General features: G+C 48.4%; 1 protein-coding gene across 1 annotated transcript; it reads left to right on the plus strand.

Annotated features, from left to right (window-relative positions):
- The first annotated feature begins 283 nt into the window (after positions 1-283).
- LOC110334064 (F-box/WD repeat-containing protein 12-like) lies at positions 284-17,190 on the plus strand. The gene is made up of 10 exons (XM_021215909.2): positions 284-402; positions 3,338-3,375; positions 6,561-6,721; positions 7,113-7,231; positions 8,927-9,136; positions 10,226-10,384; positions 15,030-15,240; positions 15,621-15,796; positions 15,878-16,005; positions 16,746-17,190. The coding sequence occupies exons 1-10, from the start codon at positions 313-315 to the stop codon at positions 16,852-16,854; spliced, it is 1,401 nt and encodes a 466-aa protein (XP_021071568.1). The 5' UTR covers positions 284-312; the 3' UTR covers positions 16,855-17,190.
- Positions 17,191-25,734: the final 8,544 nt, after the last annotated feature.

Here is a 25,734-nt window from a genome sequence, read left to right on the forward strand (position 1 = left end):
ACTTCAAATGTGTACGTGTTGGCATGGTTGATAATAAAATGCAGAATCATAAGCAGGGAGGAGGCTGAAGCCAGAACCCGGCAAAGACAAAGACTGATTGTAAGAGGAGAGGCAGAGAAAAAAACAAGGTCAATATTCCAACTTCAGTGATCGCTAGGCAAGAGCAGGATCAAGTCAAAAGCCAGCAGCTGGGACGACCAGCCTGGGGAGACAAGCGCAGGAGCGGAAGTAGCCGGCATGACTTTCTCATGTGGGCGGGCTTATCTAACGGGGAGGAAGCGGACGCGGCGGGGCTGGGGCGTGGCAAGCGGGATGGCGCCGCAGCTTGGCCCGCACGAACTGCAGCACATCTTCTCCTTCCTAGAGGCCCGGGACCTGCTGCGCGCTGCGCAGGTGAACAAGGTGAGGTCCCGGGCGGGGTCGCCCCACCGCCGCGCTGCGCAGGCCCGGGGACTCAGGGGCATCTCCTCCAGGGATTGGCTTGGGTGGTGGCCTCCGGTGGCACCGCCCTACCCTTCCCGCCACCTTCTTGACCGGGGCCCCTGCCGTGGTGGTCATCTGCCTGGTGCTCTCTGTGTCCCACTGTGTGCTTCCTCTCAAAGACTCAGTGCAAGGGTGACTAAATCACAGTTAATGTAAGGTACTTGTTTTTCCACTGCCAGTTTCACTACTGAACTGTGACCAAAAAGACGCTAAAATCCTCCCTCTTTAGTGTCTATCCGAAGTACCCAGTGCGAGCCTTGAAGTTAAGTGTCTCCTCATTAAGTATTCAGAAGTGTTCAAAAAGGTTAGACTCTGTTGCTTGTACAGAGCACTTAGATTTGCAGTTTCAAACCTGTTCCGTTTTAAAATGTTTACTCACAGGAAGAGACCAATACTATTCATTCCAATCGACAACTTTGCCAGAACATCATGCTGCAATTATCCTACTTGCTCTTCTGTTAGGGTCCAAGAATCGCCAAAGAATGATAACCCGACTCGGATAGTTTGCAAAAGCAAAGAGCGTTTATTGAGCTGCATTTCCTGCACGCAGGGGTCTCCCCATTTGGGGATGGAGGCTCCTGGTGGTCGTCCAAGCTCAGCTTTTATATTCAGGGAAATTCCAGGAAGGTGTATGGTGTATGTGCCGCTAGGGGCCTGACTGATTCTACTGTTCATTAGGCCCACCGTGGAGACCTCCGGGGGGGGGGTCACTTACTCATTCTAGCTACCTATTCTTACTTCAGGCCAGATGACAAGGTGTCCTCTGATTGGCTGTTCACAGCTGTGGTTGGCTGACTGTAAGTTCCTGGATCCCGATTCTCATTTCTGGGAAACAAACTTAGGCCAAGTCTCCCAAACTGCCAGTTTGCAGACTGTCCTGGAGTTAGCCTGGCTCTGGCTAGCTCAATCCTTTCACTTCAGACTTCATGAAAGGACCCAGAGTTGACATCTGGCGGTGAGGCTGAATGTTCTAGGCTAAGGGGTGTGTGTGCAGATAAGGCATCATTTAGTTTTGTTTTTTTCTTTTGTAGTTCTGGAGGATGTGCCTAGGGTCTGGAGCTAGCCATGCACTCTTAGCAGCCGAGGGACCTTTCTGTCGGCCTTTGTGGGTCTTTAATGCTGCAATAGTTTGACCTGTATCTCTAGCCACGCCTTCTTTTTGCTCTACTGTAGTACTCCTTGGGGCCTGCATCTTTTTCCTCTGCATCAGTTGCCAAAACTTTGTGAGTGGGAGAACTTACCTCATACAGGTACATTTTTGTCATTCTACACCATGTCCCTGACGTACCCTGGAAAGACAATGGAGGCCATGACTGAACAGTCTGCCTACAGCAGACAGTATTTAACATCTTGGTTTATGGATTGTGATGACTAAAGTTATATTTTAAGTTTTAATTACTGTGGGTAGGAGATCTATAGAAAAAGAAAAGCCTTTATCTTGCAAGCCCCACTTGCCCAAGGACAGATAATTTTCTGGAATGCTGGGGGCTGTTGTTCAATTAAGATGATAAGCCACGTGTTTCCACTTCTGTAAGCAAGGTCGGTTGCCTCAGCTACACGGGATGTGCTTCATCACACATAGGTGGGAAGTACGTCAGGCATGTATGTTTGCCCTGATTGTATGAAGGTGGCAAGTGTGTCACCTTGATTGCCTTCATAAGGCCCTGTCTAATCCAGTGCCATACTCTGGGAACACCAGGTATGGAGCGGGCCAGTGTCCATCACCCTGGCCAGTATGCATGTCTTGGCCAGTGTTTGATAAAGGTTGCTTCAAATTTGGTTCAAAAATTGTAGCAGTAGTCGTTGTCGTCGTCGTTTTATTCTTGCCTGGTGGTACTTAACACAGTCACATACTGAGCAGGTAAGTGATCTCTCCCTCTGACCGTATTCAGAATGCTCAAGTAGCTTATCAGTATTTTTACATGGAGACTTGGGAGCGGTAGAAGCCACCCAGTGGAGTCCTTTTCCCATTTCTTTTCCAACCAGAACCTCCTGCTCTCACTGAGGCAAATTACTCAACTTCGCTTTACATATTCATGAATCATTTGCATATCCAGTGTGTTTCCCTACATCGCTTTAGAACAGCCATCCAAGGCTTTGTGTCTCTGAGCTCCTGGGCCCTGATTCATCAACCCCACTGAACCTCTCTTTCATCATTTGCTGGTGGTTTGGTTCATCTTTTATCTATTCTCTCCTTTATTACATTCCAACGGCAGCTTCTCCCTCTTCTCCTCATCTACCCACCTCCTTTCTCTCCCATATCCTCCTCAGTTTCCCTTCAGACAAGAGCAGGCCTCCCAAGGATAAGACCAAGCTTGGCACGGAGACCCAGTAGGAGGAAAGGGATCCCAAAAGCAGGCCAAAGGTCAGAGATGGCCTCCATTCCCACTGCTAGGCGTCCCACAGGACCACCAAGCTACACAACCATGACATATACAGAGGACCTGGGCCAAACACACATGGGCTCTCTGATTGTCAGTATGGCTCTGTGAGCCCCTATAAGCCCGGCTTAGTTGACTCTCTTGGCCGGTTCTTGTGGTGTCCTTGACTCCTCTGGCTCGTCCAGTCCCTCTTCCCCCTCTTCTGAAGGATTCCCGAGCTCTGCCTAATATTTGGCTGCGGGTCTCTGCATCTTCTCATATCAGTTGCGGTTTGAAGCTGATGAGTTATGCTAGGCTCGGGCCTGTTCTTCTGACCGGCCCGTTGGGTGGTCTGTTGTTTTGAATGCTCTGGGTTGAGCTGTGTTGACTGCTGGCCTGGTTTTGCTCTTTCTCGCCTCCATGGGCTTTGGCAGGCCAGGGCGCTGAATGGTTATTGACTGACCAGGTCCTATCTTTCCCACTCCTTGTTCTAGGTCTGGAATGAGGTTTCAATGACCAAGGAACTGTGGAGGTGAGTGAAGAAGAGCCAAGGGTGTCCTGCAAGGGAGAGGCGCTCACCAGAAGTGGCTCCAGGTGCTCTCAGCACTTTTGCCTCTATTGAGGTTTGAGAAAGGATTATATCCCTGGTCCTTACCAGGAGGAAACTCCTATGTGGTTAATAGTGTAAGACTTTGTATCAACAGGATTGCCAAACTCAACCTGCTAGATTCATTTCCTGTGGTTTCTGTCAGTGTAATCAAATTACTTTAAAAAAATCAAATCAAAACATCCATTTTATAGCTAGGATGGTCTTATACTTACTTTGTATCACAGGCTAGTCTTGAACTTATGATCTTCCTGCCTAATCTTCCCCCCCCCCATTACTGGAATTGCAAGCAAAGGCCACTGTGCCCAACTCAGATTACTTTTACCTACACAGCAGCATAAAAATGTAAGATTGTATAAAATGAAAAAAAAAATCACAATTGAAAATAAAAATAGTTAAAACATTGAATTTTCTAAGCCCCTATCCTTTATTCCTTCTTTGGAGGCTGTTATCCTTTTATTTTATACTAGGATTACACTACCAGCAGCTGGAGGAGGGGCAACAGATGAGTCCTCTCTGGCTGAATGTAGGGCAGGCAGCCTTGAGGGTCAAGTAGGAGTTGTATTTTAGTTACCTTTAATGGAAAACAACTGTCCAAACATGAAGTTTCTTCAAAAGCTGGAGGGGGGGCTGGTCTTTGCTTTTACTTGGGGTAACTATGACATCCCAGAATTCTCGGTTCTTTCAGGGCTATTTTAGCATATTCAGTTTTCAGCATCACAGGACTGTTGGATTTTATTAGCTTTTATAACTAATATTGATTAGATAAACAGTCTCAGTCAGGTTTGAAGCATTGGAGACCATTCTTTCATCTCTTCGAAGAACTGGCGTTTAGGGAACAGTAGGTAATTTAGGTGAAGGTAGGTCTTGCCAAGTATGTGGCTCAACGAAATCGTCTGAGTGGATGAACTGCCTGGTGCAGCTGCTGCTGTAACCCCTGGAGTGTACACATTTAGAAGCCAGGGTAGAGCTTTCCCCGATGGAAATACTGTTCTTGAGAAGTGAGCAGAAAATTCCTTTCTCATCACCTAACTTCCTTCGATGTTGAGAGCTGTCAGTCCTATGCAGGCTAAACAGACTCATTCGGCAGCCCTTTTTGTCTGGGGCTGGTCAGCATGGATACCCAGTAGATCAGAGATTCAAAGACCACATTTGCCTAAACATGTGAGCACTGGAGTTGTGTGTGCTACACACTAGAGCATTTACACGCTGAGTCTGACTCATGGGTGTTTAATGGGTATCTGAGTTAGGGTTTCTATTGCTGTGATGAAACACCACGTGACCAGAAAGCAAGTTCATCATTAGGAACTGAAGCAGGGCAGAATTCTGGAGGCAGGAGCTGATGCAGAGGCCATGGGGGTGGGGGGCGGTGCTGATCAGTGGCTTGCTCCCCATGGCTTGCTTGGCCTGCCTGCCTTATAGAACCCAGGACCACCAGCCTAGGGATGGCACCACTCACCATGGGCTGAGCCCTCCCCTATTAATCACTAACTGAGAAAATGTCTTATAGCTGGATCTCATGGAGACATTTCCTCAATGGAGGCTCCTTCCTCTATGATGACTCTAGCTTGTGTCAAGTTGACACATAAGACCAGCCAGGACAATACATGTGCAAAGTAAGATAGGACATAGGACAATTTGTGGCGGTGGTGGTCGGGTTCTTTCCCATCTGACCACATTCCCCTCTTCCTGAAATGACCAATGATGGGTAGCAGCAGTGTATTCTGTTAGCTTCAGTTCTGAAAGCTGCATTCCTCTCCAGTCGGACTTCCATTGCTTTTGCACTCAGCTCCCATAGCACCTTTAGCCTGCTGCTCTCTTGAACTCCAGACAGTAGCTTGAGTCCACATGAAGAAACACCATGTGTGAAAACAGTGTCCAGGTGGTATGAATGCTTTCTGTAACCTTTTCTCCTGTTGTATAAAAGCAGGAAGTATGACCACCCCTGTCTTCTGCTCTCTTCTCTCCAGCTGGAGTCTAAGTCAATATACCACACGTTTACCTTGCGTTTCTTACACACGGCTTTTCCTTTTGTAAGACAGGGTCTTTCCTCACAGCCCAGGCTGGGTCAGGCTCAGCACGTATAATTGTCTCAGGCTCTAAGTGTGCACCTTTACACCAGCATAGAGAGTCTCTTAATATGATTTATGATACATACTAAAGGTAGGGCAGAAACAAACATGTATGAGCAAATGTTTTACTTACTACTGAAAACTGATTGTGTACTGGTCAAAAGTATACTTTCATGTCAAAATCCAAGTTAAGCCAGCTATTAAAAAGTAACTAATAATATGAAGAAATGACCAAGAAATTGAAACAGTACATTAGACCGTACTTAACACAGAAGATGACAGTAATGAAATTTGGAGGGCCTTACTCCAAGAGATCATTAAAATAATGAAAAGTATGATTACATAACCTAACGAAAAGGTGAAGAGCTGCGGAACTGGCGAAGAAAAGTGGGCCAGCTTAGTGCTGTATGCATGAAATACACTTAGTTTTCTTTGTTTTTTTTTTTTTCTTTATAAGATGTGGAGATCAAATGCAGTATGCATACTTGGCAGGCACTCCTCTCTGAGATGGACTTTGGATTAAAAGACATAATATGCTGAATCCAAAATTTTGGAAGGAGATATACTATTGCAGACAGTAATGAAAAAAAGCTAAAGGACAGACATCACAGGGTAGACTTTGGGATCAGGGGTGTAAAGAAGTGCCATATAATGATAAACAAGTGAATTGAGAGATGATCTGTCCCCTGGCCATAGCAAGGAGACACAGGAAGGACCAACAGCTGAAAGGGCAAGTGGGCAGATTGACTTGAATCCCAGTCCTTTAGTGTCCCCAAGAGGGACAGTGGTGAGCACCTCCTCCATAGGGCTGCCATGAAGGGCAGCTTGTCATAGAAAAGGCACATGTGGTTCATATGCTACCACTCACTATCAACACTGCCCCTGTTCAACAGAGGAGGAAGTTGAGGTCCAGTTAGGGACAGTGGGTTATCCAGGGTTTCAAAGCCAGAAAAAGGTGAGGCCAGGATTCAAAGCTAGATCTGGTTTTAGAATCCCTGACTCTTGAATCCTGCCTAAGCCTGTGGGTCTGTGTTTCAGGCAGCTGTGTCTGAGGCGATGGGCCTCTTGCAAGGCCTTCCCAGTGATCGTGGGTACGCAGACGTGGAGGCAGTACTATTTCTGCCGGACCGAGCTAGAGTTCCGTGTGGAATCTGGGCGGCCACAGGATTTCATCTGCAAAGCTATTTCTGGGCACACAGGTATGGGCTGGAGAGTATAGGAGTTATGTCCACTCTCGCTGCTTCCCCACCCCACCCCCTACCCCGATCAAATCTCAGGGTACTTGGCATCTCAGCTAATGCCAGTTGGTGAACACAGGTCTCTTAGATGCTCTGTCATTTGTGTCACATCATGGGAGGAAAGAATAAGTTATCTCCTTCAGTAGGTTGAGAAATGAAGACAAGCCAGGCCTTGGTAGTTAGGACAAGGTTCCACTCTCTGCGGCAGGCTCACCCACCAGCTGAGTGGTTACAAGCGCCTCCCTGTCTCTTTATGTCCCCACCAAGCAAGCACTCGTTGTGTTCCTGAAACTGGAGAAGAGGAACACTTGTGTGTCAGATCTGAGTGCATCTATGCCTGTCTCCCTTCCAGGAGTGATAGATCAGCTGGCCTACGTCTCACCCCACGAGTACCGCTTTGATGAAGGGGCAAGGTCCGTGGTTTGCACCGTGTCTTCAGACTGTACCGTGCGTGCCTGGGATCTGCAGGAGGTGAGCTGCCTGCTGGGGAGGGAACATTTGGTTTGATTCTCTTAATGCAGGGCAGGTGCCCCATTTATGCAGCTGAGCAATCTGAGCTGTGCCTTCAGCTGTCACCAGTAGGACATAATGGCTAACCAGCACAGGGGACTTTTGAAACCTGAGTGTAGCCTATGTTGTGTGACATGTGCTTGGCTTGCCTCTTGGAGCCTGACTTTGCTGATGGTGGTGGGGGCTCTCGTGGCCTTGTGCCGGGGATGACAGCTGCTCTGCCACTCCTCACAATCACAGCAGGCCACCTAGTCAGGGTCCTCCATGCTGGAACTCATGTTGACACCAGGTGGTTTTGCAAGAAGACAGTTTTGGTCATGTGTGTGTGTGTGTGTGTGTGTGTGTTTGTGACTGTCATTTCTCCTTTAAGTAGTCAGTTGTTGAAGCTGGTGCTGTGTCACACTTCAACTTGCTTCCCAGTATTTGCCTGAGCTCTTTGGAGGTGACAGAAGGTGGGATCTGTGGTCCTCTACTGAAAGGTTCTAATGGAGGGGTTGGCATCCTTTCCTTTTCCACCATATGGTGTTTAAGGGCATGGAAAGAGAACCAAACTTCCCTGCACCTTCATTGTGGACTTTTGTAGCTCCAAAAATGTGAGAAACCCCATTTCTATACTTTTGTTCAAATTGTTCAGTGTTGGGCATTTTGTTATAGCAGCCCAAGTAGAATCACCGTATGTACCCCTTTGTCAATGGCTTCTGGTTCCTCCATGCCTCCATGTGGTTTGTAGAGTCTTGTGTGGCTCAGGCTTGCCTGAAACTGGGGATTTTCCTGCTTCCCCGGTGTTGCCATCCCAGAGATGTGCGGCTCACAGCTGGCCTCTTTGTGTGTTTTTGTGCCTTGAAAGCTTCTGAAACAAAAAAAAAAGGCAGGCTGGGAGTTTAGGGAGTGAGCAGCACTTGCCTGGCATGGGTAAGATTTGGGGTCCAATCTCTAGAAAGTCACTTCACTGTAAATAAATAACAACAGAAGCACAAACAAACAGAAACTAGCCAATTCAAACGAACACACACTCCATCCCTTCCTCCTAGTCCTTCCGATCAACAGTTAACAGTTTGACCTCTCTCCTGTTCTTCTCTCTGGCTTTTTGATGCCAGGTTGGGTTTTGCCCTGCAGCTCCGGCTGGCCTGGAGCTTAGGGCGGGCTTCCCAGCCTTTCCCCCCAGTCACTGGGGCAGCAGTGCTAAGACACCATGCCTGACTCATTTTGTTTGCATGCATCCACACCCTGCTTAAAGATACGGAATTCTTTAAGCTTTTTTTTTTTTTTTTTTTTGAAGGTTTGCCGTTTGTGTGTGTGTGTGTGTGTGTGTGTGTGTGTGTGTGTGCGTGCCTGTGAGATCCTGGCAGTCAGATGAGGGCATCAGGTCCCTGAGAGCCAGAGTTCTAGGTTTTTCTCCCTTTTATTCAGTCCGGGACTCCAGCTCATCAAATTGGATCACTTCGGTTAACCTAATCAAGAACCTCCCTCTCTCAGGTGACACAGGTTTGTTTCCTGGGTGATCCTAGAAGCACACGGGTGGATCACCATCTGTGTTTTACAGATACTAGTAGAGTGGGCCCAGGCAAAACCTACATTGATTGAGAAAAGCCCTATGTATCTATGAAATAAATGGATCCGTGTGTCAATCCATTATGTTAATTTTGTTGTTGCCAGGGCTCAGAGATCTGGTCGAGTGCTGTGCAGCCTGCTCCTCTGGTGAATTTGGTGGCCTATCCTCAGCTGCAGCTGGTTGTCACCGTGGACACACGGGGCTTGATCATGGGGTGGAAAGCAGAGACCGGGTCTGAGTGGGCCTCCTTCAGCTTGCCAACCTCCTGTTCTTCAATGGAGGCCTGTGACCACCCAGAGGGCCCCTTCTTGCTGGTGAGTGACACACACACACACACACACACACACACACACACGTTCTCAGGAGCCACTATGGTGGGTGGAGTCTGAGTCCCTCTTGATGGCAGGCACCGCTGCTCTGCCTCCTCTTTACGCACCACGTGGAATGCAGGCTCCTCTGTCCCTCAGACTTGTGTGGCATCAGCCGTTCCCTGTAGCCTCTGCAGCCGTGCTGGGTGCCTGCTGTGTGAGTGTGTGTGGTCTGGGTGCCTGCTGTGTGAGCGTGTGTGGTCTGGGTGCCTGCTGTGTGAGCGTGTGTGGTCTGGGTGCCTGCTGTGTGAGCGTGTGTGGTCTGGGTGCCTGCTGTGTGAGCGAGTGTGGTCTGGGTGCCTGCTGTGTGAGCGAGTGTGGTCTGGGTGCCTGCTGTGTGAGCGTGTGTGGTCTGAGTGCCTGCTGTGTGAGCGTGTGGTCTGGGTGCCTGCTGTGTGAGCGCGTGTGGTTTTGTAGCCAGGTGCCTCTGCTTTCCTGTGTGCTGACAGGGGCTGCAGTCCCCTGTCTGCACTGTTTCTTCACGCCTTCATTCTTCGAAGCTTTTTATGAGGGATGGGACCCCTGACCTTCAGGGCGGGGCTACTTGCTACCACGTGCCCTTAAGCTCGTCTGTCCCCTTTTCTACACGTGAAGTGGGAATGTGCTTTGAACTGGTTACCAGAGTTTGGTGGTTATTTCAATTTTGTGAAACATTTTAAGTACTCTTGACCTAATAATTGTAATTTTAGGCATCCCCCTGAATGTAGGCTTGTGTGTAGACAGGGTCTAGGCAGGAACACTCACTGTAGCAGTAGTTAGAGTAACTTCTGTACTCCTGGCAGTACTTCCTGAGTTAGTAAACTTTGTAAATTGGCATCAGTGCCAGAGGAAACATTGTAATTGTAAAACACACAGGCAGGCTGCTTCTGTCCTAGACAGGAAGGGCTGTGGAGGCTCACATCAGGCTCCTGCAGGGGACGTGGGCTCTGATTTGAACACTTGCATTGCTATAGCCTGTGTCCACCCTTCAGTGGGGGGGCACAGCTCTACCAGAATGTCATGGCATGCCTCATTGTCACATTCTTTCTGTTCCAGGTAGCCTGTGACGAAGGGACCCTCTACACTATGACAGTACCTCAGCTGCAAGTGGTCTCCAGAGTGGCCACATTTCCTCGCTCCTCTGTGAGCCTCACATGCTCCCCTGACACACAGTGGGTATTTGTGTCTGCACAAGGCTCAGACTTAGGCCCAAAGGTCAGTGCCCAGGAGCCCAGTTCCTGGTAAACCTGATGTAGTGGGAGGCGGCTAAAGACCCTGCACCTTGAGACTACAGGATGGAGGTTCTTAGGCCATCCCAGGACCGGGAAGGAGTGTGACTCCCATGCAGGAAACCCAGCCCTGTTATCCTACGCTCTTTCCTGTGCTGTGAGCTAGAAGGGTCAGCCCTCTGCTGGGAAGGGCAAAGTCAGCTTTGACTAGATTTGAGCTTGGGTGTCAACACCAGGGTGCTCCTAAAGTGCTGTCTGTGTGCTGAGGAGGGGGTGAGCCGTGAGGCCGGTGCAGGTGCTGGGGAGGAGAGCAGGTGATGTGTGGGGGTACCCTGCCTCCTCTGTAGTCAGGAGCAATGCCCTGCAAGTCACAAAGTGCTAACCATGACCTGGTTCATAGGCACAGACATGATGTTATATCCAGCTCACGGGAACTTAAGGAGACCACCAGAAATCGCCACACCGATGTAAACACAAAGCCTTTATTATGAGTCCAGACCTGGATCACAACCTTCCCTGCTGTGCAGGTTAGGAATGCCATGCTCAGCTAGGGCCTCAGGGAATATATGGGAGAATGCATAAGCGGGGGCTCTCGAGCCTTGGCGTTACATGATTGGGTAGAGGGTAAAGGGGTGCCATCCTTCAGAACTGATAATGTTTGCTCAGACTGGGAGGTGGGACCATGCAGCTAGAAAAGGACCTTTGACCTGGGAAGAAATAACTTATTCCGTTCTCGGAGGCTAGTGGGTTTTTGCAAGTCAGTCCCAGCTGTCTGGGAGCACTTCATTGCTTCTTTCCCTTAGCTCAATAATGGGGGCCTTATCACTTCAAGGACATGAGTTTCTGCCTCCTTCAAAGGCAGGAGCCATTGGCACTGGGGAAGGGCTGGCTCTTTAATTTTAGCACTGAGGGGAGTGCAAGTTTCAGGGCTGCCTTTTGTCTGCCCTCTTCAAAGGCAGGAGGCATTTGTGGGGGTGGGGGGAGTACAGGCTGGTTAGCGCAGTGTGGGGACAAGGATTAACACAGAGACAGGGGCAGGGTACTTTACTTTTACTTCAACTTGGGAGGCCAGTCTCGGGCTCTCTGAGATCTGGGTTGTCTATGCTAATTAGTTGATACCATGACTTCATTTCCATCAGTTGAATAGTTCCCAATCTCTGTTTCATGTATTGAAAAAGCTTATTGATAATGCATGGTCTAAAAGCGAGGAGGAGTTAAATGAGGACCAGAGGCCCCACCAGCGTGGAGATGAGAGTTGTTAACCAGGGGCAGGAATCGAACAGTGAGTGGTACTGACTTTTGGAATTTTCTTATTCCCTCTAGGGTCTATCTATACTGTCCCTGACTTTGGCTAATGATTTCCTAATAACCCCATATGGATGACGTGGAAACAACACTCCTCACACAGAGTGGCACGTAACCCTCTTTGTTGTAGAAACACTAACTCTAATCCCCGCCTAGTCTGCAGCACTACCTGAGCATTACTCAGAGAGTCCACATTAAGTTCCAAGTACAAGATGGACTTTTCTAGGCATTGGATGTCCTCATCTATGCCTGCCTTTAAGCTATTGTAATTCTTTTCCTGTAACATCAATGCACCTATCCCAGTGTGGGCTCCGGCTAATCCTGCCCCTCAGCTTACAGCTAGGGATAAGGAGATGAGTTCCCTTTTCTGCCTCATGAGGTCTCCTTCAACAACATGCCCTACCAGGGTTCTCAGCACTGTCCCTTCTGAATCATAGGTTATGCGGGGTACTAACTGGACTAGAATACAGAACTCTTTTGGGGTAGAGGAGTTAAGGACCTCTGCATGCATACGGGGTCAGTCCCATTGAACAAGCTCAGTATGCTTGTTCCAGGGGAAGAATCCATTTGGAATGAATGGTGGGGACTCATACTGTGTTCAAGCTCTGCAAACACGGGGTGAATATTTTGCTTTGTCAACCAAACATCCAAATCTTGTTTGGGGGGCTGCTGGTGACTTGTATAGCCTGTACTCAGTCTCAGAGTGAGTCAAGTGTCAGCAAGTGGATCAGATCACCAGACTTCCCCAGGTTTAAAATGAATTTGGGCCCTCATTTTAGCTAGGAGATCTCTCCACAGTAAGGAGTAGGGGCATTTGGGAATGGGTTCCCTGTCCCAATGGGTTCCCTGCCCCATTCCCAAGTCCACTGGTCTTCGGGTAGTCCAGGAATATTTTCTGGTGCCTTTGGCCCCTCGGGCCCAGGACTTCTTGGTAGACAGTGGCCCTTCAGCCTTTATGAGCACTGAATGTTGGGCTCCGTCCGGTATCCACCAGGAATTCCAGAGGCTTCCCCTTCACTGTAAGGGTCACCCTGGGCTCGGGAAGGGGGTCCGAGCCACGACTCTCAATCTCCATCCTCGGCGAGCATGGTCTTAGTCTTTGGCTTTCTCTTCGGGTACTCTCTGGCCCAGTGCCATTCCTCCTCTCAATAGACACAGTGGTTCTTGCCTAAAATTGGTCGACAACCTCCCTTAGGCTCTTTCCCTTCAGCAGTAGTCCGCAGCTGGCACTTCCTCTCCCTCTGGTCCAGATTTCTATTGGCCAGAAGGACTTTGGCCAGATCTCTGTCCAGTATCTTCCCCGTCTTACCCTCCTTCTCGCCTCCTTATTACGGCACACCTCCTCCACCACCTCCACCAAATCTCTCAATGACTTCTTCCCTAGTCTTTCTAACTTCTGTAACCTCCTTTTAATGTGTGGTGCTGACTGATTTATAAACGCCAGTACTACTGCCTCCTCAGGGTCCAGGTGCATATAATGGCGGAAAGCGTCTATAATCTGCACGAGAAACTCTGATGGGCCTTGATTATCCTTCTGCCTGACATCATAAACCTTAGCCAAATTTGTGATTCCCGAGACCTGCCATTAGAGACTGGTGATAGACCCAAGCCGTTCCCTACCTTTACCCGTATTGTAGTTCCAAGCTGCTATCCTGAGGGGAAATCCTCTTTGTCAGCAGGGATCTGGGTTGGAGTGCTGCCGGCTCCCGGGGATGTTTGGGCCTCCACGTGTGTACCTTTTCCTTGGTGCTAAAGAGAATCTGCAAGACCTGCTGACAGTCCTCCCAAGTGGGCTGATGGCTGACAAGGATGGCGTCTAAGAGGACAACGAGCTCTCTAGGGTTGTCTTGAGAATCTAGCATTCTTTCTCCTCCAATTATAAAGATCAGCATTAGCTGAAGAGCCAATAATGGTGGGGTTGATTCCCTTGTTGGTCATCTGGCCCCGTTGCCCATAGAGTAAAACAGTGGAATCCGCCTCCGGCTCTACAGACTCAGAAAGTGGAGACCACATGGGGAGGAAAGCAACCTGTGACAAGGCTCTTCCTCAATCACAGATTCCTCCCCCGACTGGTAATCAATGAACACTCAGGAGGCCACTCTCCAGCACCTCTGCTCTTAGTCACCCTCTGCTGTTTACTCCAACATCTTGAGGCTTTTCCAAGGCCAAAAGCAAGAACAGAACAGACACGGACAGTACAGAAATACTAACACTCACCACTCGCTTGCTGGCACTAGACTCTTCAGGTTGTAGATTCTGGGGATCTGCTGAGGATCCCAGAGGACGAGCCCCCACAGTGTTGTGCCCAGTTCTCGGGAACCCCAAGAGACCACCAGAAATCGCCACACCGATGTAAACACAAAGCCTTTATTATGAGTCCAGACCCGGATCACAACCTTCCCTGCTGTGCAGGTTAGGAATGCCATGCTCAGCTAGGGCCTCAGGGAATATATGGGAGAATGCATAAGCGGGGGCTCTCGAGCCTTGGCGTTACATGATTGGGTAGAGGGTAAAGGGGTGCCATCCTTCAGAACTGATAATGTTTGCTCAGACTGGGAGGTGGGACCATGCAGCTAGAAAAGGACCTTTGACCTGGGAAGAAATAACTTACTCCGTTCTCGGAGGCTAGTGGGTTTTTGCAAGTCAGTCCCAGCTGTCTTGGAGCACTTCATTGCTTCTTCCCCATAGCTCAAGAATGAGGGCCTTATCACTTCAAGGACATGAGTTTCTGCCTCTTTCAAAGGCAGGAGCCATTGGCACCGGGGCAGTGCTGGCTCTGATTTTAGCACGGAAGGGAGTGCAAGTCTCAGCACCAGGGGTTAGTGCTGAGAGGAGACTAGGATGGACTGCCTTTTGTCTGCCCTCTTCACAGGCAGGAGGTATCTGCTCAGGGCGGGGGGGGGGAGTGCTGGCCAGCGAGTGCGGGATTCGATGTCAAGGATTAATTAACGCAGAGATGGGGGCAAGTTCCCTCTTCAATGTCCAGTCACTTGCCAGAGGTGAAACCCTTACGGAGTACCAGGACCTAAACTAAAAGACAGTAGAGAGAAGAGCTAGCAGAACGCAGGAAGGAGACCTGAGAGCTAGGGAAGAAGATCATTGGAGAAGAGCAGTTTAGTACAGAGGACATAGGATACTGTAACCCACAGCCAAGAAGGGGGACATGAAAATGACCTCGGGTGCCCAGTTAGGCCTAGTATCGCATTATGTGGGCAGCCATCTGTCCAGGCAGCCCTACCAGAGGCTGAAGTCAGCCTGGGGCTGGAGGGCTTTGGGAACTCTCAGGCCCCTCACCACACTGTGGCCGTATACGGGTGTTTCAACAGGTGTTCTACACGCAGCCCTTGCTGCACCCATCAGAAGACAGACTTCCTGTCTCCACGACCCTCCCCGTCAGGCTGAGCTCCAGAGCCTGCTGGGCTCCAGATGAGGCAGCCAGACTGATGGTGATACACAGAGATGACGGTGGCGTGCATTCAGTTATCACTACCTTCGAGTTAAAGGCCACCAAGTCCAGGGACAGAGTGAGCATCCTTGGTAAGGTCCCTGTGCTGGCCACAGCCTTCAGTTGGAACTTCAGGACAGGCTGCTCACGGGGAAGGAGGGGCAGAGTGGCCTGGATGCTTTGCTGCATGGTTCATGTACCGGGTGGTGGGATGTTGGTCCCTGTGTGGTGCTGGGCTTCCGAAGTAAATTCTACACCCACACCCATGGGCTGGCTCTTCCTTTGTGGGCGGGGCCACCTCGGCATTTTGCTGCCACTGGACTGAGCTTTAGGGGTCTGGCTGATTGGCTCAGGAGCAGGGGCAGAGCTCTCTAACTGCAAGAGCCCGACATTTTTTTTCAGTACACCAGATTGTCGGGTGAGGCACATAGCCATACCAGAGAAGCAACCCGTGTGCTTTTGTTCTCCCAAGCACAGCAGCTGGCCAGCTTCCACCTGCCGGACACTATGACTCCTCACCTTATGCAGGGCCACAGCTCCCAAACCATCCTGCTCACCTCCAGGTCAGAGCTGGTGCTCTTCACCATACACGGCCTGCAGCTGATGGCCTTCCAGGACCACCAGAGGCCCATCACGTCTATGTGGGTGGTGAGTGTGGCGCCTCCTGCCTGAGGTATGCTTTCTACTCTTGGGAGTCCACAGCTGTGGCTCACTTGACTTCATTTCAAGGATCCAGACCGTGTCATCACTGCTGCCTTGGACCTGTCCTTGCGTGTCTACGTGTGGAATAAAAAGGACGCATCACCTGTTCTCAAGAGCTGTTACCAGTTGCTCGGGGGATCTCACAGATGGGCCAGGTAATCGGCTGTTCTCCAGCCCTGTGTGTGTGGAGTAGAAAAGCACTGGGTTTCTTTCTTTTGGAACAAGTTTTGTCATGTTGCCCCAGGCTGGTTTCAAACTTGCAGCAGAAAGTGTTCCTCCTCCTCATTCTCCTGAATAGCTGAGACCAGATATGCATATCACATCTGCTCGAAGGAATGGTTCTAAAGGAGTTGTTTGGAAAGGGTGTTAGTAAGTACAGCCTCATTTCCTGGGTCTCAAGATGAGCCACTGTGCAGCACATCCTGTTTTTCTGCCACGTATCAGACTTTTCAGTTCTCACTGCGTGCTGTATGTTGTCTCTTGTATTGTACAAAACCAGCCCATGCTGGTACTACCCACACTTTGCAAATGAAATAGCTGAGAGATTTAGATGTTTTGTGCATAGTCCACAGAGAACATGGGGCGGAATCCAGGTTAGACCTTGAAAAGGTCCTGGGAGCCCTTACAGGCAGGCACCTTTGACCACGGTAGGTCCACTGTAGACCCTGGCAGAGGTGCACTTAGTGTAATAGACACAGAGCCATTTCTCCCGATGTTTCTTACAGCGTCGGGAGCATCGTACTTCAAGAGGCACCACTGCGGGAACCCAACCTGACCTTCCCGCTAACCATGTATAGCCTTTTCCAGTCGTGCCAGTGGGCTGGATAGGGTTGGGAAGGTGCAGGTGTCTGCTTTTATTCCAAGGTTAACGCCTGGTGTGTCCTCCTCTTTGTAGTGGATTCACCCACGTGAAGAGTGACAGCAGAAGCATTGCTGGAGTGGAAGCCAGAAGCACTGGGACAAGTATTCTGAGGTCATATTACTTCAAGGTTAAGCTTGGCTAGGCGCCACCAGTTGAAGATGCTCTGGCTTGGTATGCGTGCAAAGTCCTTACCAAAGATATTGTCAACTTTGGAAAAAGAACTAGCAAGATGCCTGCTGCCTTCTCAGAGAGAGCCAATGAAGTGGTTTCTGTCATCTTGCGTTTCACTGTCCTGCTCAGACAGACAAGGGAGAATAAGTACCATCTATCTTCAGGCGGTTTTCCAGGTGGAGCTGGTCTCAGACAATGTGGACTAAATTAATAACCTGCTTGTTTGCAGTGTCCAGATGGCAACAGAGTTGTGTTTGTTATCAAGAGTGTAATTAAAATATTTTTATTTGCCTGTGCTGTAGAGACATTCATACATGGATTTTGCTGTCATTGAGATGAATTCTGTGAGATCGTCTCAAAAAAACTCAAGGTCACCGACAAAGCAGAGTGACAATGGCAGCTTTAGAGTTTGCCAGCATGGGAGCCCTGGCTGCATTAGTGGGTGTCCACCAGACTTCTTAATTACAAGCAGTATGTGCTGGCAGTCACCCACTGAAACCGAAAATGGACCTTGTTGGATGTCAATAGGGCACCTCACTTTTAAAGAGAAGGCTGGAGGGCGAGAATGGAGCCAGGTAGCATGGCAGCAGGGCACAGCCAGGCTCTGTTCTGCCTCTGCTCACTTCTGGTACCCTGCTTCTTATGGTAATCATTTAACAACAGTGTCTGTGTATCATAGATGCCTGTGGTCATGTAGGACATAGATGATGCTGTGAGAGCACCTGCCCTGAAGCTGTCAGTGGGAGTCCTAACCTAGCCCCACCACAATTCTCTATGCTGTTCTAGGACTCTGAGAATGAGGGTAAGCAGGACAGAGCCATCCCTAGAGAGCCATGGAGACGGGGGTGGAGAACAATCAGAAAGAGAAACCAGCAGACATGAATACTGTGGCCCAGCAAGAAAGACAACTGTCATGTTCTAAAGATGGGAAGATGGGAAGGTTCAGATCAGCCAAAGATGAGGTGCTTCTGCTGGAGCTCTCACGGGCATGTTCCATTTGCAGGTCGTATTAAGAGCAGCATCCTCAAGACACAGATGAATTCCTGTTAAAATCCCTCCTTAGGAAAGTGTGGGCTCTGACACTAGAGCGATGAAGGCTGGGCTTGGTGGCCCTACTCAAGAGCACACACAGCTCTAGGGACCTTGCTCTGGAGTTGTGAGCCAACTTGGTAAGGGAAGTCTTACTGGAGACATAGGGAGCTGAGGTACCACAGCCAGCCAGTTCATCTCACTGAATGTATTGATCTTGGGTTTGGTGCTCAGGGCCTCAAGAGGAGCCCTGGAGAAATTGCTACACACTCCCTTCCCCCAGTTCCGTGGCCACCACTGTGCCAGTGCACCTGACTGGGCAAGAGTTCACAGACAAGCACATAAAGCTGTGTGAGCCTTCCTTGTGCAAGCCAATGAAAAACAAACCAAGGAACCAGGCCTAGTAAGACAGGCTGGTGACCTCTGCCACTTCGAAAGTTCAGCTTACGTCTACCTCAAGAGTTTAAGCCTATCTTGAGCAATTTGGACAGTCTCAAAATATGAAGTAAAATGAAGCCAGAGATGGATGTCACTTTGTACTGCAGAGCACTTGCCCAGCTTGTGAGGCCCAGGGCTCAGGTCCTGGTACTATAAAAAAATAAAGAACAATATGTGCTCAAGTGTTATCTGGAGGTGACAACACAGGCTTTTTAAAAATAGTTCTAAAAAAAAAAACAAAACATTGCACTCTTCAAGACATGGCTCAATGGTTAAGAACACTGACTTCTCTTCCAGAGAACCTGGGTTCAAATCCCAACACCAACATGGCAGTTCACAACTGTAACTCAAAATCCGATGCCCTCATATAGACAGATATGCAGACAAAACAATGATCATATAATAAAAAGTTGAGAAAAGAAAAAACATGTTGCCCTTTTTGATACTGCGTTTGGAAAGCATCATAAATCGTTAGAATTACTAAAGCCCAACCCTGCAACACTGGCAAACCAACCCACGCTGTAGGGCACATCGACCGTGCCACCAGAGGGGTGTGAGACTGGTGAGAGTGGAGCATGCTCAAACCCCGGGGACCTCGGCGATCTGAGATGGCAGGAGTAGAGATGCTCCCTCCCTGCCTCCATACCTGCTTTGGAGCACATAACCACGACCCACAGCTAGGTGGTCATGTAACACAGCACCTAGAATTCTTCCCCATGCAAATAGAGGCATCACCAGCATCATAACCTTAGCCAGTAGAATGTTATTTATGCCCCCCATCACATCCCCCTCCCCAAGGTTCACATAGTTTCTGTCCACGTGGAATAAAGCACACGAGTTATTTCACCAAGGATCTGAGAGTGGTGGGTTTTCCTGAGCTTTAACAATTGGGGGAAGGCTTTCCTCCCCAAGCACTCGACGTTGAATCTGGAACCCCACCTGTCTGGCCAGGCTCCCTTTAGCTGCAGAGACTTACATCACTCTAGATGCTGTGGGACCCTGGCTACCTGCCCTTTGAAGATCACTAACACTCCCGGCATTCCAGGCTGGACTGGAGTCTGTGGACCCTGTTTGTCCCAGACTCTGCTTCGTCCTCCTTGGTCTGACACCCCAGAGGGAAGGGGGTGGCTGCAGACATGTTCCAGACTTTGCTCTGCCTTCTCTGAGCTGGTATCCCCAAGGCACCCAGGCACCCCATCAGGAGAGGCAAAACCACACCGTGTGTGAGTGAAAGTGTACCAGTAACTAGACAAGATGGAAAGTGTCCTGTTCACAGGAACGCTAGAAGGTACAGAAAGAAAACAAAGACTTTCTAGAACAGACTCATCATTTCATGGACACAGAATACTGACCATATTGCTATAGTTTTTATATGGGAAAAAAAGATTCTAAAATACATGTAGAGCTACGAGTCAAGACAGGCTTGTAGAAACAAGAGTTAGACAATAGGACAGACCTGCCTTGTGAGATATAAAGAAAAAGGAAGCTTGCATTATTGAACGAATATTGGTATCAGTGGGTACAGCAGTATAGAAGGTCGAGAAACAACATGAGGATCTAGAAGCTTGGACACACTGCAAAAGAGTTCAAGTGATGTGTAGGGATCAAAGCTGGAGAGACTTTTCCCAGTGAGTCAAGTCAGATCCTCCCACATGCTGGCACGTTATCATTCCTCAGACAGAAAAGGCCAAAAGGAAAATTACAGACAAGGCAGGGATACAGATAACCCATGGCAGAATCCCTAGTGTGTGCCCCCTCCATTCTTTTTATCTTCTACAGGAATTGTATCTTTATTTACTGGGTATCATGACATCAAAAGCACTTAATTATACATGGTGTCGTTTGTTTAAGAATGCATGCTTTTAGAACTATTATGGGATACACAAGAAACCTTTGTGGGAACAAGAATTTCTGATTGTTCACATGAATAACAAACTGAAAACCAACCAAACTAGATTGCTGATTTTCAATAGAGAGAGCGTAAAATGGTAGATTGCTGATTTTCAATAAAGAGAGAGTAAAATAGTGTGGAGCCACATGTGATGTCACCCACAGAGCTGCCCTTTCCTCACCACATACACTGCAAACTAGAAATGACCTCCCTTTAAAACTCCAAGGACCAGTCAACACAAATGTCCTAGCTGGTTTATGTGTCAATTTGATACAAGCTAGCGTCCTCAGAGAGGAAGGAGCCTCAGGTAAGGAAATGCCTCCAGGAGATCCAGCTGTAAGGCAGTTAAGGCAGTTTCTCAATTAGTGATAATAGGGTTATGCCACCTCCAGACTGGGGGTTCTATAAGAAAGCAGGCTGATACAACCTAGAGATACCCGACCCTTGCCAGTCAGTGATTTCCATTCATTCTCCTGGCCCTCTGGCCTTCTCTCCTGTCTCTTTCCACACCTGATCCTGAACCTTCTCCCTCTTTCATCCAGTTCCCTCCCTCTATCTGCCTCCTGTGACTATTTTATTCTCCTTTCTAAGTGAGATTTGAGCATCCTTCTTCTTTAGTTTCTTTGGGTCTGTGGAGTACAGCATGGCTTTCCTGTATTTTATGGCTAGTAGCCACTTACAGAATGACTACATACCGCGCATGCCCTTTTGGGTCTGGGATACCTCACTCGGGATGACATTTTCTAGGTCCATCCCTTTGTCTGCAAAATGTCCTCCTTTTAACAGCCGAGTGGTACTCCGTTGTGTCAATGAACCACATTTTCTATATCCATTCTTTGGTTGAGGGACATCTGCGTTGTTTCCAGTTTCTGGCTATTATGATTAAAGCTGCTTTGAACATAGTGGAGCATGTGTCCTTGTGGTAGTGATGGAGCATCTTTTAGGTATAAACCCAGGAGGCATATATCTGGGTCTCAAGTTAGAACCATTTCCAATTTTTTGAGAAACCACCAAATTGATCTCCTAAGTAGCTGCACACGTTTGCACTTCACCCAAAATGGAGGAGTGTTCCCCTTGCCTGCAGGAGATGTTAGTTGTGATTTTGAGCTTATCCATTCTGATGAGTGTAGGATGGAATCTCAGGGTCGTTTTCATTTGCATTTCCCTGATGACTAAGAATGCTGAACATTTCTTCTAAGTGCTTCTCGACCATTGGAGATTTCCTCTGTTGAGAATTCTCTGTTTAGCTCTGAACCCCAGTTTTAATTGGGTTATTTGGTTTGTTGGTGTCTAACTTCTTGCATTCTCCATATATTTTGGATATAGAAATCTGGGATGGGAAAAGCTCCCAGGAGTCAATGGGAGTGACTTTAGCTGAGACTCCTAGCAGTGGGAATATGGAACCTTAAGTGGCCACTTCCTGTACCCAGGCAGGACCACCAGTGGAGAGAGAAGGACACCAACACACCCACAAAACTTTTGACCCAAAATTTATCCTGTCTACAAGAAATGCAGGGATCGGGGAAGGAGCAGAGACCGAGGAAATGACCATCCAATAGCCAGCCCAACTTGAGACCTGTCCCACAGGCAAGCACCAGTCCCTGACACTATCAATGATGCTCCTATTATGCTAGTAGCCAGGAACCTCCTCTGAGAGGCTCCACCCAGCAGCTAAAACAGATGCAGAGACTCACAGCCAACATTGGATGGAGCTCCGGGACTCAGTTGAGGGGAGGATTGAGGGACCTGGAGGGAATAAGGATTCCACAGGACGACCAACAGAGTCAAAGAACCTGGACCCTTGGGGGTTCTCAGAAACTGAACCACCAAAGAGCATGCATGGGCTGGACCTACACTCACCCCTCAACCCGTGCAATATGTAGCAGATGTGCAGCTTGGTCTTCACGTAGTCCCCCCCAACAACTGGGGTGGGACTTTCCCTAAATCTGTTACCTACTTGTGGATCCTGTTCCCCTAACTGGGCTTCCTTGTCTGGTTCCAGTGGCCCTATAGAGACTTTGTATGCCAGGCCTCCACATTCTCAGAAGAGAAGGAAAGAGAGTTAGAGGAAGGGACTAACCAGGACCATAAATAAATAAATAATACATACATACATACATACATACATACATACATATATACATGGAGGAAAAGAAAGAAAGAATGAAAGGAAGGAAGGCTGAGCAAGCCATGATAAGCAAGCCGGTAAGCAGCACCCCTCCATAGCCTCTCCATCAGCTCCTGCTTCCAGGTTCCTGCCCTGTTTGTATTCCTTCCCTGACTTTCTTCCAAAAGGAACAGCAAGGCAGAAGTGTAAATAGAATTAACCCTTTCTTCCCCAACTTACTTTTTGGTCATCACAGCAATAGAAACCCTAAGACAATAACCAGTTGTAAAGAAAATTTAAGCTCTCAAGAATTTGAAGTTAGCATTTATTTTGTTAGATGCCATACATAGCATAAAATGTCTCCCTAAGTCCCCATTTTAAAGAGAACTCACTACCCAGGTTTGCCTAGAACTCTCCATCCTCCTAGACCTCCTCACTTCTGCTGCCTGAGTGCTGGAATTACAGATGTGAGCAGCTTGCACAGCCTGACCAAAGAAGGCAACAGCTGGGAGCTAGGGACAAGAAAATCTAGCCATCTGGAGTGGCTGCTTAGTAGGATGGCCAGGGCCTTCCTCAGGGTCTGAGTCACCCAGCTGAGGCCATGTTCATTGCTCCTTAAGAGCCATTGCTGGGTGTAGAAGGTTAGAGACACCCTGTGAGGTACCTGTTCCCAGGTTCCCTTTATCCCTTTCCCACCACATGCAAGCAGTCTTCATCCTTGCTGTTTATAGCCCTAACCCCACCCTTTCCTGTTACTCTAAGAAACATACACAAATGCACACGTGCACATGCACAGACCACATACACATGCACATACAATTCTCATTCTCTCTCTCTCTCTCTCTCTCTCTCTCTCTCTCTCTCTCTCTCTCTCTCTCAATAAATACAGGTCCCATTCAAATGACAACAGGTTCTGAAAGAATTGTCACCATTCCCACACCTGGTAGTTTAGATCTTTCGTCACCAAGAGTGCAAGGCTTCACAAATGTAGATAAAAGTATAGAAGAGGGCCACTCCCTGGATGCAGTTTTGGAAAGGGCTGCTCCTGCACTTGCTGCCTCTTCATGTGCTGATGAGGCATGGCGGGATGAGCTGTTAGTGAATAGCTCATTCTAGACTGGAGGGCTGTATCCAGATCTCAGTGTTCTGGAGCCACCATCTCATACCGTCACTAACATTTATACTAAGCATCAATGGATTGGCTCCATTGCCCTGCTCTCAGTGTGTTGTGTTCTAACGGACTGTGTGTAGTATCACGCTGATGGACATGGCATACAGCAAGGCTTTGGGGAGGGTTACTAGGAAACTCCTAGGCAGGGGGAACAAATTCATCCCCTAAACTGTACAAGAGTAAAGAAAGCAAGCTGAGTAGAGCAGCTGCATGCGTTAGTTCAATGTTCACTGCTCCTGACTCAGGATGCCATACAGACAGCTGTTTCATGTTCCTGCCATTCCGACTGCACTGCAGTGATGAACTGTATCCTGACACTGTGAGCCAAAGACATCTTTTATTCCTTAAGTTGCTTTTGCCACAGTGTTTTGTCATAGTAGCAGGAAAAAACAAAAACAAAAACAACAACAACAACAAAACCCTTGGTTTAAGGTGGCAGGTCCTGAACATGTGCAGAACGGCAGATGTGGTGGAGGAAAGAAATAAGAGTGAGCAAGAAAGAGGAATTGATTTTATAACTGCCTGCTCTCTGAGGATCTAATCCTGTCCCTTGAGATCTGCCCAACTCCCTCAAGACCATTAGCTCATTCAGGAGGGTCAGGCCTCTACCTATAAGCCTCTTTCTTCTTTAACCCCTTTCTTCTTTAACCAAGGCATCCGCACCTCTACACTGCTACACAGGAGAACAAGATGCTAGCACTCGCACCTTTAGGAGCAATCCCCAAACCACATCAAAGGCACGGCAGAGTCCTTGCAACTTTCAGAGTCAGATCAAGGCTCGTGTTTAGCCATACAGCAGATTTAATGGGTACTGCCAGACACTACTACAAAATAATGGAAGACTATCAAAAGGAAACCATATGGGCTTTTAAATAGAACTGAATCAGTTCAAAACACACAGGCCACTGTCCGGATGATATGCAAGATTTGGCTGTACCATATTTAAATTCACGATAAAATAATGGGACCTCCAACAGTGATGCTGTTATTTCTAATGATCATGCTGGGAAAACATACAATTTCATGGACAGAAAGTTCTGATGTTGCCTCCCATGGCCAAGGAACTGCCTGGCATTTCTGCTCCCTTCCCCTCTACTTCCTTGAAGAAAAGTTGCTGGTCCTTCTGTGGCCCTGATAGGGACTTGGCACTCTGAGCCTCTGTGGTGTCAGCTCATGATCTAGGACCAGCAGCCCTGACCAGTGCTATGTCGAGAAGCACCCTCAGCTGCTTCTCTCATGCTTACTCCATGACAGATGTACAATAATCCAATCTCAGGCTGCACGGCACCCCGACACTATTAGGGAGTAGCCAGTTCACCTATACTGGTCTCACACTGGTCACTTCAGTCTCTACTGTGTTACTCTGCCCTTTCTTACCCATGGAGAATCCTGCTCTTATGGGGTGTTCTTTCAAAACATCTCACAAAAGACAGTCACCAAAAGGCCAGCCGTGCTACCATTGGAGCACTATAGCTGTATGTATGAGAACAGATAGTCTCACAACAGCCACGTTACTCTATAACAATCCAGCTATTATTATGTTACATATTTGTCCCAGTTCCATTTTTTAACAATAAATTGTCTCCCCTATGAGAAGTCCATGTGTGAATGCCTTATAGTCAAGGATCCAATTTCGTATACAGCTAAATTAACTTATTTTGCAAATACGGAGGGCACCTGTAAAATCTTTTCCCATACCCATAAAAACACACCAAGCTTCTATATACTGATGATCAACAGACTCAATCACCAATGTGCCATCCCAGTACAAACAAGGACCATACATGTGCTCAGCACATCATGACAAGCCAGCCTTAGCCTTCGGCATAGCTCTCCACTGGCCATCCTTCCCTTACCAAGGGAAGGTTAGATATTCAACAGTGACACTGATATCCAGCAAATGTAAGACAAACTCAAATATATATATATATATATATATATATGTTGGTGCCTCCCACCCCTACTAACCACTCCTCCTCCAGCAGGAATACCAGAGTGCCGCCCACCGCCGCCACCGGACCGCCCACTCTCGCCGGACCGCCCACTGTCGCCCGGACCGCCCCCCATCATCGCGAGAACGCCATGGCAACTTCAGAGGACTCAGGGGCATGCTGGGAACTCTTCTTTGTATTTAAGCCAGTTCCAACAATAAAAATATGGGCCTTGATCAGAAAAGCCTTTGTCAGGGCCCCATGTTTCCTTTTGCAGCCCTGTT

This window comes from Mus pahari, chromosome 16 (genome assembly GCF_900095145.1).
Source record: "Mus pahari chromosome 16, PAHARI_EIJ_v1.1, whole genome shotgun sequence".
NCBI lineage: Eukaryota > Metazoa > Chordata > Mammalia > Rodentia > Muridae > Mus > Mus pahari.